Source organism: Hemitrygon akajei, chromosome 19 (assembly GCF_048418815.1).
Source record: "Hemitrygon akajei chromosome 19, sHemAka1.3, whole genome shotgun sequence".
In the NCBI taxonomy this organism is placed as follows: domain Eukaryota; kingdom Metazoa; phylum Chordata; class Chondrichthyes; order Myliobatiformes; family Dasyatidae; genus Hemitrygon; species Hemitrygon akajei.
Window position 1 is genome coordinate 7,787,542 of NC_133142.1, and position 18,419 is coordinate 7,805,960.

General features: G+C 42.4%; 1 protein-coding gene across 2 annotated transcripts in view; it reads right to left on the reverse strand.

Annotated features, from left to right (window-relative positions):
- Nucleotides 1–8,102: 8,102 nt before the first annotated feature.
- Nucleotides 8,103–18,419, reverse strand: part of copg2 (COPI coat complex subunit gamma 2) — a 111,100-nt gene continuing 100,783 nt past the window's right edge. For both annotated transcript variants that reach the window (XM_073072040.1, XM_073072039.1), the window contains exons 21-24: nucleotides 16,420–16,517; nucleotides 10,413–10,551; nucleotides 9,264–9,362; nucleotides 8,103–8,544 (exon numbers count right to left, since the gene is read on the reverse strand). In XM_073072040.1, the coding sequence (XP_072928141.1) occupies nucleotides 8,414–8,544; nucleotides 9,264–9,362; nucleotides 10,413–10,551; nucleotides 16,420–16,517 (467 nt within the window). In that variant the 3' untranslated portion in view covers nucleotides 8,103–8,413. The remainder of the gene's footprint in view (nucleotides 8,545–9,263; nucleotides 9,363–10,412; nucleotides 10,552–16,419; nucleotides 16,518–18,419) is intronic.

The window sequence follows — 18,419 nt, forward strand, 5'->3', positions numbered from 1 at the left end:
GCATTTGATTAGCATTGTGTTGTACTGCAGAGGCAGAGCATTAGGACCCTGTGGGAATGATAACTGATGGGTGTACTGGTCTTTAGTAAATTAACAACCAGCAGGAGATGTAGAATGAACACAGAACAAGGATTTAGTGTGAAGCTTTAATTAGCTGTTTGTTCTCAAACAAAGGAGGAAATGATTAGATTGGGCTGCTGCACATTTCTCTGCTTTACATCCACACTTTGACCTGCTGCTGCCCTGTAACCTCCGCCCTCCTTTCCATCAATGTCTAATCCCTTCATAGTCTGGTAGACCTGTGTTAGGTACATGTTCTGCAGGGACCCAGTGGATGCAAAGTGAATACATTTGCATTATAAAACACCACCCGCGCTCAGAAGTGCCTCAGTCACACAATCAATCCTAGAGTATTAGTGTTGATATCAACACAAGCCTCCTGCATTTCATGATCTTTTGAGGTACTTTAATAGCGCAGGTTTAAAAAAAAATCAGAAGAGGGGGATGAACTGAAACTTGGTGCAGCCACGGCAAGGGCTCAGTGAGGAAGGCCCATGGTGTAGGGTTCTTCCACTACTGGATAGGGAAAGACCGGCTTGGGTGAGGAAACCCTCAATTATTGTAGTAATGTCCCACCCCAGGAGACCATGGTGCTATTGATGTATAGGAATGTAAAAGAACAGTACTGGAAGTATTGACTAGGAATGAAAAGGATTCAAATGCTTTATTCTGTAAATTTTTAAAATTATGAATGAAGTTTATTTTATAAAAAATAGCATCAGAATAGAGCACTGGTAGCAATAAGGCTATAAAATAAAAGCAGAATTAGGCCATTTGGCCCATCAAGTCTGCTCCCCATTTCATCATGGCTGATCCATTTTCTCTCTCAGCACCAACCTCCTGCCGTCCCCCTGTATCCCTTCATGCCCTGACTAATCAAGAATCTATCAGCGTTTCCCTTAAATATATGTGAAGACTTGGCCTCCTCAGCTGTCTGTGGTAATGAATTCCACAGATTCACCACCCTCTGGCTGAAGCAATTCATAGAAACATAGAAAACCTCCAACACAATACAGGCCCTTCGGCCCACAAAGCTGCACTGAACATGTCCTTACCTTAGAACAACCTAGGGTTCTATTTTTCTAAGCTCTGTATCCATCCAGGAGTCTTTTAAAAGACCCTATCACTGCTGTCGCTGGCAACCCGTTCCACACACTCACCACTTTCCGTGTAAAAAAAAAACACTTACCTCTGACATCTCTGTACTTACTTCTAAGCTCCTTAAAACTGTGCCCTCTCGTGTTAGCCATTTCAGCCCTGGGAAAAAGCCTCTGACTATCCACACAATCAATGCCTTTCATCATCTTGTACATAAGAAATAAGAGCAGGAATAGGCCATCGAGCCCATCCCGCCATTCAATAAGATCATGGCTGATCCATCTACCTGCCTTTTCCCTATAACCCTTAATTCCCTTACTATGTAAAAACCTATCTAGCTGTTTCTTAAATATATTTAGTGAGGAAGCCTCAACTGCTTCCCTGGGCAGAGAACTCCACAAATTCACCACTCTCTGGGAAAATGTTTCTCCTCATCTCCATCCTAAATCTGCTTCCCTGAATCTTGAGGCAATGTCCCCTAGTTCTAGTCTCACCTACCAAAGGAAACAACTTTCCTACTTCTATCGTATCTACCCCTTTCAAAATTTTGTATCTTTCTATAAGATCCCCTCTCATTCTTCTGAACTGCAGAGAGTATAGTCCCAGCAACTCAATCTGTCCTCATAGGTTAACCCCTTCATCCCTGGAATCAACCCAGTGAGCCTCCTCTGCACTACCTCCAAAGCTTCCTCAAGTAAGACCAGAACTGCACACAGTACTCCAGGCGCGGCCTCACCAGTACCCTGTATAGTTGCAGCATAACCTCCCTACTCTTGAATTCAACCCCTCTATCAATGAAGGCCAACATTCTGTTTGCCTTCTTAATAACACGTAACTGCAAGCCAACTTTTTGTGATTCACGAACAAGCACTCCCAATAGTCCCTCTGCACAACAGCATGCTGCAATCTTTAACCATTTAAATAATAATCTGCTCTTCTATTATTCCTTACAAAGTGGAATGTCTCACATTTACCAACGTTGTATTCCATCTGCCAGACCTTGGCCCACTCACTTAACCTATCTATATCTCTCTGCAGACTCTCCACATCCTCTGTACAATTTGCGTTTCCACTCAGCTTAGTGTCATCAGCAAATTTTGCTACACTACACTCAGTCCCCTCTTCCAAATCATCAATGTAAATGGTAAACAGCTGAGGGCCCAGCACCGACCCCTGCGGCACCCCCGTCACCACTGACTGCCAACCGGAGAAACACCCATTTATACCAACTCTCTGGCTTCTATTGGTTAACCAATCCACTATCCATACCAATACACTTCCTCTGACTCCATGCATCCATATCTTATTTATAAGTCTCTTGTGCGGCACCTTTATCGAATACCTTCTGGAAATCCAAGTATACGACATCCACCTGTTCCCTTCTATCCACTGCACTCATTATGTCCTCAAAGAACTCCAGTAAGTTTGTCAAACAGGACCTGCCTTTTCTGAATCCATGCTGTGTCTGTCTAATGGAATCACTCCTTTCTAAATGTTTCGCTATTTCTTCCTTAATGACAGCTTCAAGCATTTTCCCGACTACAGGCGTTAAGCTAACTGGCCTATAGTTGCCCATCTTTTGCCTACATCCTTTTTTAAAAAGTGGCGTAACATTTGCTGTCTTCTAATCCGCCGGGACCTGCCCAGAGTCTAGAGAGTTCTGATAAGTGATTACCAACCCATCTACTATAACCTCCACCAATTACTTCAGCACCCTGGAGATGCATCCCATCAGGCCCTCTAGTTTGCTCATCACTATCTCCTTGGTGACAGTGATTTTTATCAAGGTCCTGACCTCCCATTTTGTCCATAACATCCTTCTTTGGCATATTAGACGTGTCCTCCACCATGAAGACCAAGACAAAATGCCTCAGCCATTTCCTTATCACCCAATATCAGTTGTACACCTCTATCAGGTCATCTCTCATCCTCTGTCACTCCAAGGAGAAAAGGATGAGTTCACTCAACCTATTCTCATAAGGCATGCTCCCCAATCCAGGCAACATCCTTGTAAATCTCCTCTGCACCCTTTCTATGGTTTCCACATCCTTCATGTAGTGAGGCATCCAGAACTGAGCACAGTACTCCAAGTGGGGTCTGACCAGGGTCCTATATAGCTGCAACATTACCTCTCAGCTCCTAAACGCAATTTCATGATTAATGAAGGCCAAGGCATCAAGGTTAACCAGAGTCAACCTGTGCAGTAGCTATGAATGTCCTATGGACTCAGACCCCAAGATCCCTCTGATCCTCCATACTGCCAATAGTCTTACCATTAATACTATATTCCGCCATCATATTTGACCTACCAAAATGAACCACCTCACACTAATCAGGGTTGAACTCCATCTGCCACTTCTCAACCCAGTTTTGCATCTGTCCCATAACGGATCCCTGAGACACACCACTGGTGACTGACTTCCATGCAGAATATGACCTGTCTACAACCACTCTTTGCCTTCTGTGGGCAAGCCAGTTCTGGATCCACAAAGCAATGTCCCCTTGGATCCCATGCCTCCTTAGTTTCTCAATAAGCTTTGCATGGGGTACCTTATCAGATGCCTTGCTGAAATCCATATACACTACATCTACTGCTCTACCTTCATCAATGTGTTTAGTCACATCCTCAAAAAAATCAACCAGGCTTGTAAGGCATAACCTACCTTTGACAAAGCCATGCTGACTATTCCTAATCGTAATATGCCTCTCCAAATGTTCATAAATCTTGCCTCTCAAGATCCTCTCCATCAACTGACCAACCACTGAAGTAAGACTCACTAATCTATAATTTCCTGGGTTATCTCTACTCACTTTCTTGAGTAAGGGAACAACATCTGCAACCCTCCAATCCTCCAGAACTTCTCCTGTCCCCATTGATGATGCAAAGATCATCGACAGAGGCTCAGCGATCTTCTCCCTCGCCTCCCACAGTAGCCTGGGCTACATCTCGTCTGGTCCCGGTGACTTATCCAACTTATCCAAGTTCCTCCTCTCTGTTCTAAAAGGGCACCCTTCTATTCTGAGGCTATGCCCTCTTGTCATCCTTTTACCTGACTGACCCAATTATCCACCTCTTTACTGACATCACTGTCTTGACTTCTGTATACTTCAATTAAGTACATGTGTTTTGATAACTTGGGAATTTTTAAAATTTTAACAGTACTGTGTAAGAGGAGTTCTACGTAAGTATTCTGATAAAGCCAGAACAATCTTTTTTGTTTTCTGTCTGTAGTTTCATATTGAGCAACACACACAAAATGCTGGAGAAACTCAGCAGGTAAGGCAGCGTCAATAGAGGGGAATAAACAGTCGACGTTTCAAGCCGAGACAATTATCAGCACATTCTCTTGCGCTTAAGGTTTCATCTGCTCTTCACCCTCACCAATGGTTCTATCATCAGCTACCAACACCCTTCAGTTTAATAGTTCTTTGTTTTTAATCAAACGATGAATCCCCTTGGGATTTATATTTGTATTAAAGACTGCAATACAAACAAGTGTCAAAGCACTCTGTAATTTTCTAAAACCTAGGAAGCCGGTAGCGTCTGAGACACAACCCTCATTATGTTTTACTGCAAGCTCTGTAATATTGCCTTTCATGTTCATCTGTTCAATCCATCCTGCAATTATTTCACACTTCTCATACTGCAGCAACCAAGCAATCACCAGATCACTTGATAGCAACCAGCACAGCAAATTGACATATAGGCCCTGCATTACTAGTAGAATAATAAAACACCGGCAGAGAATTAACACAGTGGAAAGCAAGTCTAACAGAGTGAAGAGCTAATTTTAATTTTATGTACTAAATAATTTCTTTCTGCTAAGATTCATGACTTTCATGATCTTCGGGCTTGCCTGAGTGTCTACACACAGTGAAGTCTGAAAGAGGGCTAACATTGAAGCAATGGGCCAAGTGGCCCTCTGTACTGTTGTAAGTTCTAAGATTAGCCTCTCAATTGAAATGTCTCAAGTGTAATGCAACATTGTTTTTTTGCAAGTTTATTTTTTTTAATGTACTAATTTATGTGGCAGTGCAAATCCTAGTATGAAAATTTGTTCTGTTTTAAGGTGACTGGAGGAAAGTACAAGGGTGATGTCAGAGGTGAGGTCTTTACACAGAGCATGGTGAGTGCATGGAATACAATGCCTGGGGTGGTTGTAGAGGCAGATATATTAGGGGCATTTAAGAAACTCTTGGATAGGCACATGGATGATAGAAAAATAGAGTGCTATGTAGGAACGGTTAGATTGATCTTAAAGAGTGGGTTAAAAGGTCAGCACAACATCGTGGGCTGAAGGGCCTGTACTGTGTTGTAAATCATAAACAACAAGAGATCCTGCAGATGCTGGAAGTACAGAGTAACACAGCGTTAGAGGAACATGGACTGTTTGTTCATCTCCATAGGTGCTGCCTGACTGGAGTTCCTCCACATTTTGTGTGTGTTCCTTTGTTCTGTGCTGTAGAATTCTGTTTTTGGAGATTGAGGCTGGGAAGAAAATTGGATCTGCCCCGATGAAATGGCAGAGGAGTCTTGATGGACCAAATAGCCTAATTCTGCTCCTGTATTTTATGTTGAAGGACCCAGTTCCGGGGCCCTGGACAAGACAGTGGAGGGAGCCTGCTCACAGGTGCATCAAACTTCACCTCGGGTGAATTTGTCTTCCTCTGATCAAGTGGGTTTCTGCCAGGAGCTCTGCTTTCTTCCCTCAGCCCTAAGACACGTGGGTTGGCAAGTTAACTGACTGGTGAACTGTTCCCTAGTGAGGTGCTGAAACTGAGAATAAAAATGAGATTAATGCAGATCAATGCTGTGAGTACAGCAGTTGGGATGTTATGTTGAAGTTGTGTAAGATGTTGCTGGGGCCAAATTTGGATAATACAGAACTCCTTAGGTGCTTGGAATTAGTTGTTAAATATATGGAGTTGTGCTTGTATCAGTTTTCTGGTAATGTTACCAGGGCGTGAAGAAGTGGCTGGTTTTGTCATAGAGGTGGAAGGCCCCAAGATGGAAAAGTCACTAAATAGAAGCCGAGAGCATTATTGACTACATATGCAGTTTGGAGAGCAGGAAAACCTGCAGATATATTGCCTCTGTTCCTGCGTCAGTTTCAGTTGTTGCTGGCAAAGCACCAACTATCATTTGCCTAAACAGCCAGTTTGGTATTTATCAGTTTACGCTAGCCTAGATCCTTCTAGAATGGTGTGCAGTTCCGTGCACACCTTTCTATTTATATCTTATTTAAAAATGTATAAATAAGATTGAAAGTGCAGAGAAAATTTACATGGATGTGCTGGGACTTGGGGACCCGAGTTATAGGGAAAGGTTGAATAGGTTAGGACTTTATTCCCTAGAGCATAGGAGAATGAGGGGAGATTTGATAGAGGGATATAAAAGTGTGGGGTATAGATAGGGTCAATTCAAGCAGGCTTTTTTCCACAGGTTGAGTAAGACAGAGGTCATAGGTTAAGGTGAAGGTAAAATATTTTTAAGACGAATCTCGTGGGGAACCTCCTCACACAGAGCGTGGTGTGGGTGTGATAGATGTGGGTTCAGTTACAACATTTAAGAGAAGTCAGGATAAATTCATATGTGGGAGAGATATGGATGAGTATAGTGCAAGTGTGGGTCAGTGTGACTAGGCAGAACAGATGGGCCAAAGGGGCTTGTTTCTGAGGTTGTGGGACTCTCCCTCAGAGGGAACACCTGTACCAGAGGCTCAGCAACCCAGAGTTAATCCTGATCCATCCGTCCTGTCAGCACATGCTCTAGTTTTCTCTTACATACTGGTAGGTTGATTAGTGATTGTAATTTACTTATGGTAGAGATGGCTGACAGGTAATAAGAGAGAGGAAGTATGCTGGAAGCTAGGAAAGACTTGGGTTGAATTAATAACTAAACATCCTCTGAAGGAAATGAATAAACACCTACATTTATCCTTCTCATCACTTCAGCAGCACTGCAAGGTTTCTTTTCACAACCTATTCCCACCTTTAGAATTCTGGTATAAAACATTTCTGCAAACACTTTTGAATTGCAAGAATTATTTCCAATTCAGCTCGGATGGCGAAGTGGTAATTTCATTGAAACAGTTCATCGTCAGAACTGATTTGTAATTTAGAAGGCAAATTGCTTTTCTGAAAAGTAGAAATTACAAAACTCAGCAGCAGACTCCCATTGAGAAGTTTAAATGTAATGCATTCTGCAGGAATTGAGGAGGAGGGGTGGTGCAGGTAGATAAAGACCATCATTTTAAAATTTATTTTATTTATTGAGATACAGCACAGAACTAGCTCTTTGAACCACGCCACCCACTAATCCCCCAACTTAATCCTATCCTAATCATGGGACAATTATAATGACCAATTAACCTACCAAGTGATACATCTTTGGACTGTGGGAGCAAACCCACACGGGCATGGAGAGAACATACAAACTCCTTACAGGCAGCTGCAGGAACTGAACCTGGATTGCCTGTACTGTTAACACGTACTAACCACTACACTACAACACTATGATCTTGGGTTCCCTGTTACTCTATTGAACGAGCAGAATAAGAACGTTTTGGTCAATTTCTGGTTTTACCACAAGCATCAGAAACCATTGATGTCTGAGGCATTGGTGCTGGGTAAAGAGGATCTCCCATAAGCATGATTATTTTCAGTGCCCAATCCATGTCGTGGGAGGGAGGAGGAGGATGGCATTCTAGCTGTTGTTCATTACTCTTTCTGTACAGTGGACTCTTGCAGGAGTGTGAACCATCAAAAACAGAATGATCACTGAATAAACTGCAGCATGGTCTGTGTAAAGAGTTCTTGCTGAACCACCTTCCTATACTTTATCTTACACAAAGCAAACTGCTGCACGAGACACAAAGTGCAATAGCAAAACTGGTTTGCATGCAGCAGACTACACGAAAGAAATCAAACCTCAAAACTCGTAATTCCACATTTCATATATGTTTTTATATATATAATGCCTTTTTATTTAATGTAATAGTCTCATTATGGACCTCAAGGGTGTTTAAATTCCCTCGCTTGCAGGCTTTCATAAGACCATGATCAATGTTAACAATTATTCATTAAACACCTTTGCTCCCAAAGGTCTTACACAATGTATGCGAGGCTAACAAAGAACTGATTTTACCCCCGCCCTACATAAATGGCAATAAAATTTGCAGAGTTTGCTCAGAAGATCTCGTTATTTCCCTCCCCGAGTCATGAGAAAATCACCCAGACTTCTTCACAGAAGAAACTACCCAACAGAGGCCATAATGACGTCAACAGGAATTTCGTCTTTACTTCGTGCTGTAACCTGCATCGTCACACTCTCCATCAGCGCCAGTCGTGCCCGCACAAGGAGGTCGTGACCCCCACGAAAAACACCTGGAGTGGGGAGGGGAGAGTTTGAGAAAAGCAAGACAGATCAGGCCAAGCCATCCAGACAGCTGCTTCCCTCACCCACCACATCAACAGCCCCTCTTCAAGTATTTATCCTTACTGCTCATCTCTACCCCTCCCTGCGTAAATTAGTTAAATATTCTCACTGCTCTAGAGAAAACAGTTCCACAACTCCCTGTTGGATTGATTACCGATTGCCTTACACTTACGATCTTCAGTTAGGGCTTACCTCAAGCAGAAACATCTCCTCTGTCTCCAGGGTAATGGAGTGTCTGGAGATGTTTAAACATTATGGACTTCAAGCTCTTCAGCAAATGGAAAATTATCAAAGCCCAAATTCAGCCTACAACTATTGTGAGTAGGACTTGTTCGACATTGCTTCGCGCTGTTTGAGAGGATGCTCCCTTGATGGTAACTGAAAAGGTATAGGGTCCAGAGCACCTTGAACCAAACTACAATGGCCACATTAACAACACCACCATGTTAAAGGCATTATATAAATGCAAATGCCTCTTGGTAATCATTTGTTGTAAACTACACACCACCTACAAAAAAAAAGGCACCCCACACCTTCTCCACTGCCCCCAACAAGAAACATCTCTCGAACATTACTGAAAACTGTCAAAATCAGTTCAGAGATGCACCCCAGTAAGTTCATCAAGTCTGTACGAGGGAGGATGTTCAGGAGTCATCAGTTATCTTACCTGCTAGGTAAAGCGTGTGTGAATTCTTATTCTCCGGCACCTTATCTGATCTTTCACATGGCTGCATGCCCAGGAAGTTAACAATGTTATTCACGGCCTCTGTAAATACAAGAAACACATAGGTTATAATATGCACATATGCTGCAGTTACTGGCCTGAAACAAGCTGCATCTGTCCATAATCTGAAAGGGCAGTAGGTGAACACAGCAGATAGCATAACACTTTAAAGCTTCAGTGAGCTGGATCCAATTCTGCCGCTGTTTACAAGGACTTCGTAAGCACTCCCCTTGACTGTGCGGGTTTTCTCTGGGTGCTCTGGCTTCTTCCCACACTCCAAAGACAAACTGGTCAGGGTTAGTAAGTTGTGGGCACATTATATTGACGCCAGAAGCATGGTGACACTCAGGGGCTGCACCCCTCCCCCAACATATCCTTAGACTGTGTTAGTCGTTGACAAAAATGATGCATTTCACTGCATGCTTCAATGCACATGTGTGAAATAAAGCTGATGTTAAGGATTACAAACGAGCATTTAAAGCAGGAGTTTCCAAGCTGGGATCCACGGAACCCATGCTTAATTGCATTTGTCCATGGTATGTAACAAAAAAGGATGTGAACCACTGATCTAAATGAATATTCATTGTAGTGCACAGCTGGAATACGATTCATCATATTGCACAGTGCTGTGCGCACCTCAGATCAGGAGCTGGAGTAATTCAGGAGGCAAGCCCACATCCACACAAGCACAAATACACAACTTTCCTGCCGAATGAAACACTCGCCCATCAAGAAGGACGACATCGAAGTGACATATTGGATAAATATCACATACAGAAAACGATGAAAATGTTATTATCAACTCACTACATCCTCACACACACCTTCACTCAACTCCTGCTCAATCTGACAATGTTGTATTTGACGTAACAAGGAGCGACAGGAGATGGCTCACAGCCAGACCACATCCTATGTACAAGCTGAGACAATTTACAGGGAATGGAAAAGCTGAGCCAAATTGATACCTGGCGGTCTGAGTGACACGGCTCTTTGTACAATGTGTATCAACTCTGTGTGCAGAGCTGAGATCAGTGTTATTTGCATCATCTGCAGATCAATACCAATTACCTGCTGGCTATGATCGGTACTAACCGTCAAGTGTTTTCATGCTTGACAGGGCGAAAGTCTCTTCTTTCTCACAGGTGTCTCCCACCTCGTCCCAGGCAGCACTGAAGTTGGGCTTCAGGACTTTCTGTATGTGGTCAGCCACAGTGACCTCCACATCTTCCAACTGAGAAACAAAAGGAACACATTAACAAATGGCCACCATCCGGATACTCATTTCCTCACGTTCAAACTTCAAAATGATATCCCAGTAACGAGAAGGAATTAGGAAATAAGATGTGATTAACTGCTGAAGAGACCTGGAAAAGTCTCTCCAAAGTTAGTGTATTGTGCACAAGGACCATCAACCTCACTCAATAGGTTAATACTGAAAGTGTCACGAGCTGTGGACTTCACTGATAGCGGCATGGCGCGGCGTCCAAGCTGGACTCGTTTTCTGCCAAGCAAACACTGGAGGCAGCACCAAGACATATTAAGACCATAAGACACAGGAGCAGAATTAGGCCATTCACCCATCAAGTCTGCTCCGCCATTCCATCAAGGCTGATCCCAGATGCCACTCAACCCCATACACCTGCCTTCTCGTCATAACCTTTGATGCCCTGACCAATCAGGAAACTATCAACTTCTGCCTTAAATATACCCTTGGACATGGTTTCCACAGCAGTCTGCGGCAGTGCGTTCCACAGACTCACTACTCTGGCTAAAGAAATTCCTCCTTACCTCTGTTCTAAAAGATCACCCTCAATTTGGAAGCTGTGCCCTCAAGTTCTGGATGTCACCACCATAGGAAACATCCTCTCCACATCCACCCTATCCAGCCCTTTCAACATTTCGTAGGTTTCAATGAGATTCCCGAGCACTCTGTTAAATTCCAGTGAGTACAGGCCCAAGGCTGCCAAATGCTTCTCATGTGTTAACCCCTTCATTCCCAAAATCATCCTCGTGAGCCTCCTGTGGAGTCTCTCCAATGACAACACATCATTTCTGAGACATGGAGCCCAACACTGTTGACAATACTCCAAGTGTGGCCTGACTAGTATCTTATAAAGCTTCGGCTTTGCTTTTCTATTCTACTCCCCTAGAAATAAATGCCAACATTGCAACTGCCTTCTTTACCACAGACTTGACCTGCAAATTAACCTTTTGGGAGTCTTGTCCAAAGTCCCTCTTACCTCTGATTTTTGAACCTTCTCCCCATGTGGATAATAGTCCGCACTATTGTTCCTTTTACCAAAATGCATTACCATACATTTCCCAACACTGTATTCCATCTGCCACTTTTTCTTGCCCATTCTTCCAATTTATTTGAGTCCTGCTGCAATTGCATTGCTTCCTTAGCACTACCTACTCCTCCATCTATCTTTGTATCATCCGCAAACTTTGCCACAAAGCCATCAATTCCATTATCCAAACACTGACAAACAATGTAAGTAGTGATCCCAATACTGACCCTGAGGAACACTAGTCACTGACGGCCAACCAGAAAAGGCACCCTTTATTCCCACTTGCTGCCCCCCGCCTGTCAGCCATTCCTCTATCCATGCCAGTATTTTCCTGTAAAACCATAGGACTTTATCTTGTTAAGCAGCCTCATGTATGGCACCTTATAGAATGCCTTTTCAAAATCCAAGTAAATGACATCCATCACCTCTCCTTTGTGCACTCTGCTTGTTACTTCCTCAAAGAACTCTTAACAGGTTTATCAGGCAAGATTTCCCTGTACAGAAACCATGCTGACTTTGACTTATTTTATCATTAGTCTCCAAGTACCCTGAAAGCTCATCCTTAACAATAGACTTCCAACACTTTCCCAACCACTGAGCTCAGGAAAACTGGCCTATCATTTGCTTTCTTTTGCCTCCCTCTCTTCTTAATGAGTGGAATGATACTTGCAATTTTCCAGTCCCCCAGGACCTTGCCAGAATCAAGTGATTCTTAAAAGATCATGACCAATGAATCCTTTATCTCTTCAGCAACCACTCTCAGGACTTTGGGATGTAGTCCAGGTGACTTAACACCTTAAGACGTTTAAGTTTGCCTGGCACTTTTTCCTTTGTGATAGCCATGGCACTCACTCCAGTTCCCTAACACACTGCTAGTGTCTTCCACAGTGAAGAGTGATACAAAGTACTCATTAAGTTTATCTGCCATTTCTTTGTCCCCCATTACTACCTCACCAGCATAATTTTCAGTGGTCCAATATCAACTCTCACCTCCCTTTTACTCTTTAAATAACTGAATCAATTTTTAGTATCCTGCTTCAAATAATTGGCTAGTTTGCTCTCAAATTTCATTTTTTCCCTTCTCATAGCTTTTTTTTTAGCTGCACTTTATTGGAGTTTAAAAGCTTCCCAATCATCCAACTTCCCACTCACTTACGCTAACTTATATACCTTTTCCTTGGCTTTTATGTAGTCCTTAACTTCCCTTGTCAGCCAGGGTTGCATACCCCACCATTTGAGAACAGCTTTTTCTGTAGGACTTATCTATCCTGTGCCTTGTGAATTATTCCCAGAAATGTCAGTATTCTTCTCCAATTCACCTAGGCAAGCTCCTCTCTCATGGCTCTGTAATTCCATTTATTCCATTGTGATACTGATATATGTGACTTAAATTTCTCCCCCTCAAATTGCAGTGTGAATTCAATCATATTGTGATCACTGTCTCCTAAGGGTTCCTTTATGTTAAGCTCCCTAATAAGATCTGGGTGTGTATTACAAGCACAAGCTGCTCTAAAAAGCCATCTTGTAGGCACTCAACAAATTCCCTCTCTTGCAATCTGTCACCAACCTGATTTTCCCAATCCCCTTGTATATTGATATTCTCCATTACAATAGTGACATTACATTTACTACATGCCTTTTCCAGCTCCCTTTGCAATCTCAACCCCAAATCTTGGCTACTATTTGGAGGCTTATATACGGTTCCCATAATTTTTTTTTTACCCTTGCAGTTTTATTAACTCCACCCAAAGATTCAACATTCTCTGACCCTATGTCACTTCTGTCTAAAGATGTAATTTCATCTCTTACCAAGAGAGTCACACCACCGCCTATGCCTTCCTGTTAAATTCCCAACTATAGCCTTCTTTCAGCCACAACTCACTGATGCCCACAATGTCACATCAACCAATCTCTAAATGTGCCACGATTCGTCCACCTTATTCCAAATGTTGTGTATTTAAATGCAGGACCTTCTCTCCTGCATTCTTCACTCTTTTTGAATTTTGTCTCTGTGTACAATTTAACTCTTTGCTCTGTCTGTATTTGTTCTCAAACACTGGCTTGTCCTTCCTTACACCCATCATTTATTTGTAAACCTGCCGGCTCATCCTCAGCTCTGTCATACTGGTTCCCATCCCTCTGCCATAAGGTGTTCAACTACAGACTGCTGCAACACTCACACTCAGGGTCTTAGACTGTTTTTTATGTGGCTGTATTTTAATGCTATCTTTTATGTGCTATATGCACCTTGTGCTGCGTGACTGTACAGTACTGTGTTTTGCACCTTGGCGCCAAAGTAACACTTTCATTTGGCTGTATTCATGTATAGTTGAATGACAATTAAACTTGAATTTGCAACTTACAGTGTAACCTCTACTTCTGCACTGACTCTACAGCATTGAACATATTTGGAGTTTGCAGTATGGGCCAATTGCTCAGTGTAACACTAAATGCTTATTCTAAATTACACACTCTACAAAAGTTCTCCATAGAATTTACAAAACTGTGTTTAGAAAAAAAATCACGGAGATTGCACTTGAACTGTGATGCAGCTGAGCTTAGTTTAAAAGAAGGTGGCTTTTCCAAGTGCAAGGTGGAGCTAGGACTTTACTCTCTGGAGAGGAGGAGGATGAGAGGAGACATGATAGAGGTATACAAGATATTAAGAGGAATAGATAGAGTGGACAGCCAGCACCTCTTCCCCAGGGCACCACTGCTCAATACAAGAGGACGTGGCTTTAAGGTAAGAGGAGGAAAGTTCAAGGGGGATATTAGAGGAAAGTTTTTTACTCAGAGGTTGGTTGGTGTGTGGAATGCACTACCTGAGTCAGTGGTGGAGGCAGATACACTAGTGAAATTTAAGAGACTACTAGACAGGTATATGGAGGAATTTAAAGTGGAGGGTTATATGGGAGGCAGGGTTTAAGGGTCGGCATAACACTGTGGGTTGAATGGCCTGTAATGTGCTGTATTGTTCTTTGAGGTGCTGAGAAACTCACCTGACAATCTGTGACTACTCGTGTGCACAATGAGACAGCAGTCTCATATCTATCAGTTCTTCATGCCAACCAAACTAGATATTCAAATCTAACAAGTTTTGATTAACTAACAACTTTGTACAGGAGCACCATCGAGAGTTCCCCGTGTGGCTGCACCATTGTGTGATATGAAGGCTGCGAGGCATCGGGCTGCAGAGGACAATGAAAACTGCTGAGAGGATCTCCGGGGTCTCCCTTCCCCTCCCACCACCCTATTTGTGACATTTACTGGAAGTGTTGTAGACAAAGCATTGTTGAGGATCCCTACCACCCATCCCACAATCTATTTGACCCACTACAGTCAAAAAGGAGATACTGAGGGATCAGGACTAAGAGTGCCAGACTGGGTAACAGCTTCTTCCCTCAGGCCGGGAGATGAATGAAAACCCTGCCACCACCGAGGTCTCGTCACTAGGATGACTAGTTGTTTACCGTTTACCTGTGCTGCGCACTACATGCACATCAAATTATATTTTATTAACTTACTTGTGGTAATATTTTGTTTTCTGTGCTGTGTGTGATACATGTATTGTGGGTGCACTGTGGTCTGGAGGAACATTGTTTTATTTGTTTGTATATATGTACAGACAGATTACAATAAACTTGAACTAGGTTCATGCAAATTACACATTAATCAGTATGTTCAAGAAGATCTTCTCTGATACATTTTAGGCAATGATTTAAGTCCTACAGTTGTTGGTCTATCGAACGGGGACCACTACAGAGCAGCAATATTGGCAACTAATTTGTATTGTGAACTAAGAGCCCCTATGAATGCCCACAGAATTACTATCAGTTAGTAAGTTCAAGTTTATTGTCATTCAACCATATACATGCATACTGTCAAATGAAACAAAGTTCTTCCAGCCCAAGGTGCCCAAAACAGTACATACAATTCAAACACAGCACAAAGTAATATCCCAAATAAATTAGCAAATAATATGGTGCATTTACGGCACAAGTTTAAAAAGTAAATAGTATAAAGCTCCTAGAGCTTCATATGTAAATGCATCCAGTAAAACCATGTCCCTAAGTATAATTTCCATACAAATGACTTCTTATAGATTTTTGAGTATACATTAATGTTCCATTAAACCTATTTTTCTAGTGTCATTCGCTGAAGAATGACAACTAATAACTAGGGCTGGCTCGTTCGCACTAGAGGCAAATACATTAAGAACAAGACATTAGGCTACTTTCACAGCCACTCTCTAGCTAAAGAAATTCCTCATCTCCATTCTAAATGGACATTCTCTATTCTGAGATTACGTCCTCTAGTCGTGGACTCCCCCCTTCAACATTCAATGTGTTTCAATGAGATTCCACCACACCAACCCCCCACCCCCCCGTCAATTATTAACTAGTTTGATATTTCAGGGAAATTGCACCATTTAAGAGACATTAACCCAGGGGTTCACAACTTTTTTTTAGGCCAGGGGCCTGTAGACCCCAGGCTGGGAACCCCTGCATTAAACAGACTTCACTCACTAACTAGGCTGACATTCCAGGGAGCTCGCACCATTTGAGATACCATCGTCAAATGAGACGTTGAACACATCTCCTCTCACAGATGGACAAAGATAAACAATATTATTTAGATGAGTGTGAACATTCTCAAGGTGTCAATTATTAATATCACTAAGACAGATTTAGGCAATTCATTTTCTTCTGCTGCGTGTGGGTGCTTGCTGTGTATTAGACGGTTGCAGACTATTCTGGGACTATAACATGAAGTCCGATCACAACCAGTATTGGGTCAGTTGCACTTACCACATACTCATCTTCATACCCGTCCTCGTCAGCCTCTCCAGTGTTGGGATCACAGTCCTTAACAGTAAACTTTAGAGTACAGCTAAACGTACAGGTCACTGAAGGAGAAGGGGGAATAAAGGGTAAGTACAAATAGGAAGGGAAAAACGCCCTCCAAAATCCAGAGCATAGGAAATGCAAGCACTAAACATAAAAATCTTCTAATGTCAGCAGTATGTCATGTCCACCATTAACCTATCAGGAGGATGGTGACAGACATTTTCTTGATGGCCCTGGACATAATGGACCTTTTACCTCATACACTGTCAAATGGTGATTTTTGTTGTTGTGTCAAAGATAAAAGTTAGAGGCAGATCAATAGAATCAAGTTACAGGACAATTCTGGCCTATTCAAATGAACAGGATGTCTCAGATGCAGGAAGGCACCCAGTATCAAGCGCACTCTTTCTGATAGATCTCAGTTAAGCCACTAGCTTGAATAGGCCTCAGCAATCTTTCACTGAGATCAGAGGACCAAATGCTGCCCCAATCGCCAGTCATGAATTCTCAGTAAGTGAAGCCTGCTGGGAATAATGAATGGTGGGAACTCAGTATATAATGGTGGGCCTTGTTGCAAAGCCATAATGATTCATGTTGACATTCAGTTTCAAAGCCCAGAGATTTCACTTAATACAGAAAAGGGTGCTATGGGAATTTGAGTCTCACAATAATGGTTTAATGAACATTATTGTGATAAACAGAAATCAAAAACACAGGAGGCAGCCATTAAGGTAGGGTAAAAGGGAAAGAAGCAGGGTGGGAAATGATCTGGCAAGAGAGCTTTACTCAAATCACAAACAAGAGAAAATCTGCAGATGCTGGAAATCCAAGCAACACACACAAAATGCTGGCGGAACTCAGCAGGCCAGGCAGCATCTATGGAAAAGAGTACAGTGGATGTCCCAGCCTGAAATGTTGACTGTATTCTTTTCCATAGATGCTGGAGGAACTCGGCAGGCCAGGCAGCATTTTGTGTGTGTTGTTTTATTCAAATCTTAGAACAGGACAGCTCTATACAACAATGTGCCATCCTTTTAACCTACTCCAAGATCAATCAAACCCTTGCCTCCCACATAAACCTCCATTTTTTCCCTTCCATGTGCCTATCCACAAGTCTTTTAAATTTTCCAAATGTATCACCACCCCAGCAACATGTTCCACGCACCCACCATTCTCTGTGTATTTACCTCTGACATTCCTCCTATACTTTCCTCCAATTGCCTCAGCTCGTAGAAAGTGCCTGTCACTATGCCTCTTATCATCTTGTACACCTCTATCTAGTTAGTCACCTTTCATCCCCCATTGCTCCCATCTTCATATGACCTACAATCTAATCCAGGCAGCATCTTGGTAAATTGTGGGGTGGGGGCGTTAAATTCCTAGAGATTGAATTTCTATTTGTATTCAAAGATAATTTCTGTGCAACCCCATGGAAATACAACAGAAAAGGTTATTTTGAACACAAGTGCTTTGCACACAAAACCACTTTTTCATGGCATCAACTATCTTTCTCACTAGTTCCAAACACCCTGAATCAGACCCATCCACAGAAATTGCTGATCTTCAAACTGGCATAGAGGTGGGGATATGGGTATGTACAAACACAAGTTAGGCAAGCTTTAAAAATGCTTTCATGTTAAAAAAAGTTAACTTGCCAAGAAATTGACTAGTGCACACACCAACAAATACATGAAAAGGTTTAGTTTTGTATTTGAATTAATTTCTCTGAAACATTTTCTCAGCTAAAGGCATCCTAGTGCTTTTTTTTTGTTATGGAGAGCCCACTTTCAACACACCGAGGGTCTATGTTCTTCAATGCATCATCATCAAGAAATGTGTTGCAATGGAAAATGTTTGTGCTCCAGATTGCTAATATCTGATTGCTCTGGTTCATGGAAGATTTTTACATCTTTGATTATGCCAAGGAATTTTTGGAAAAACTCAAAACCATACTGAACCAG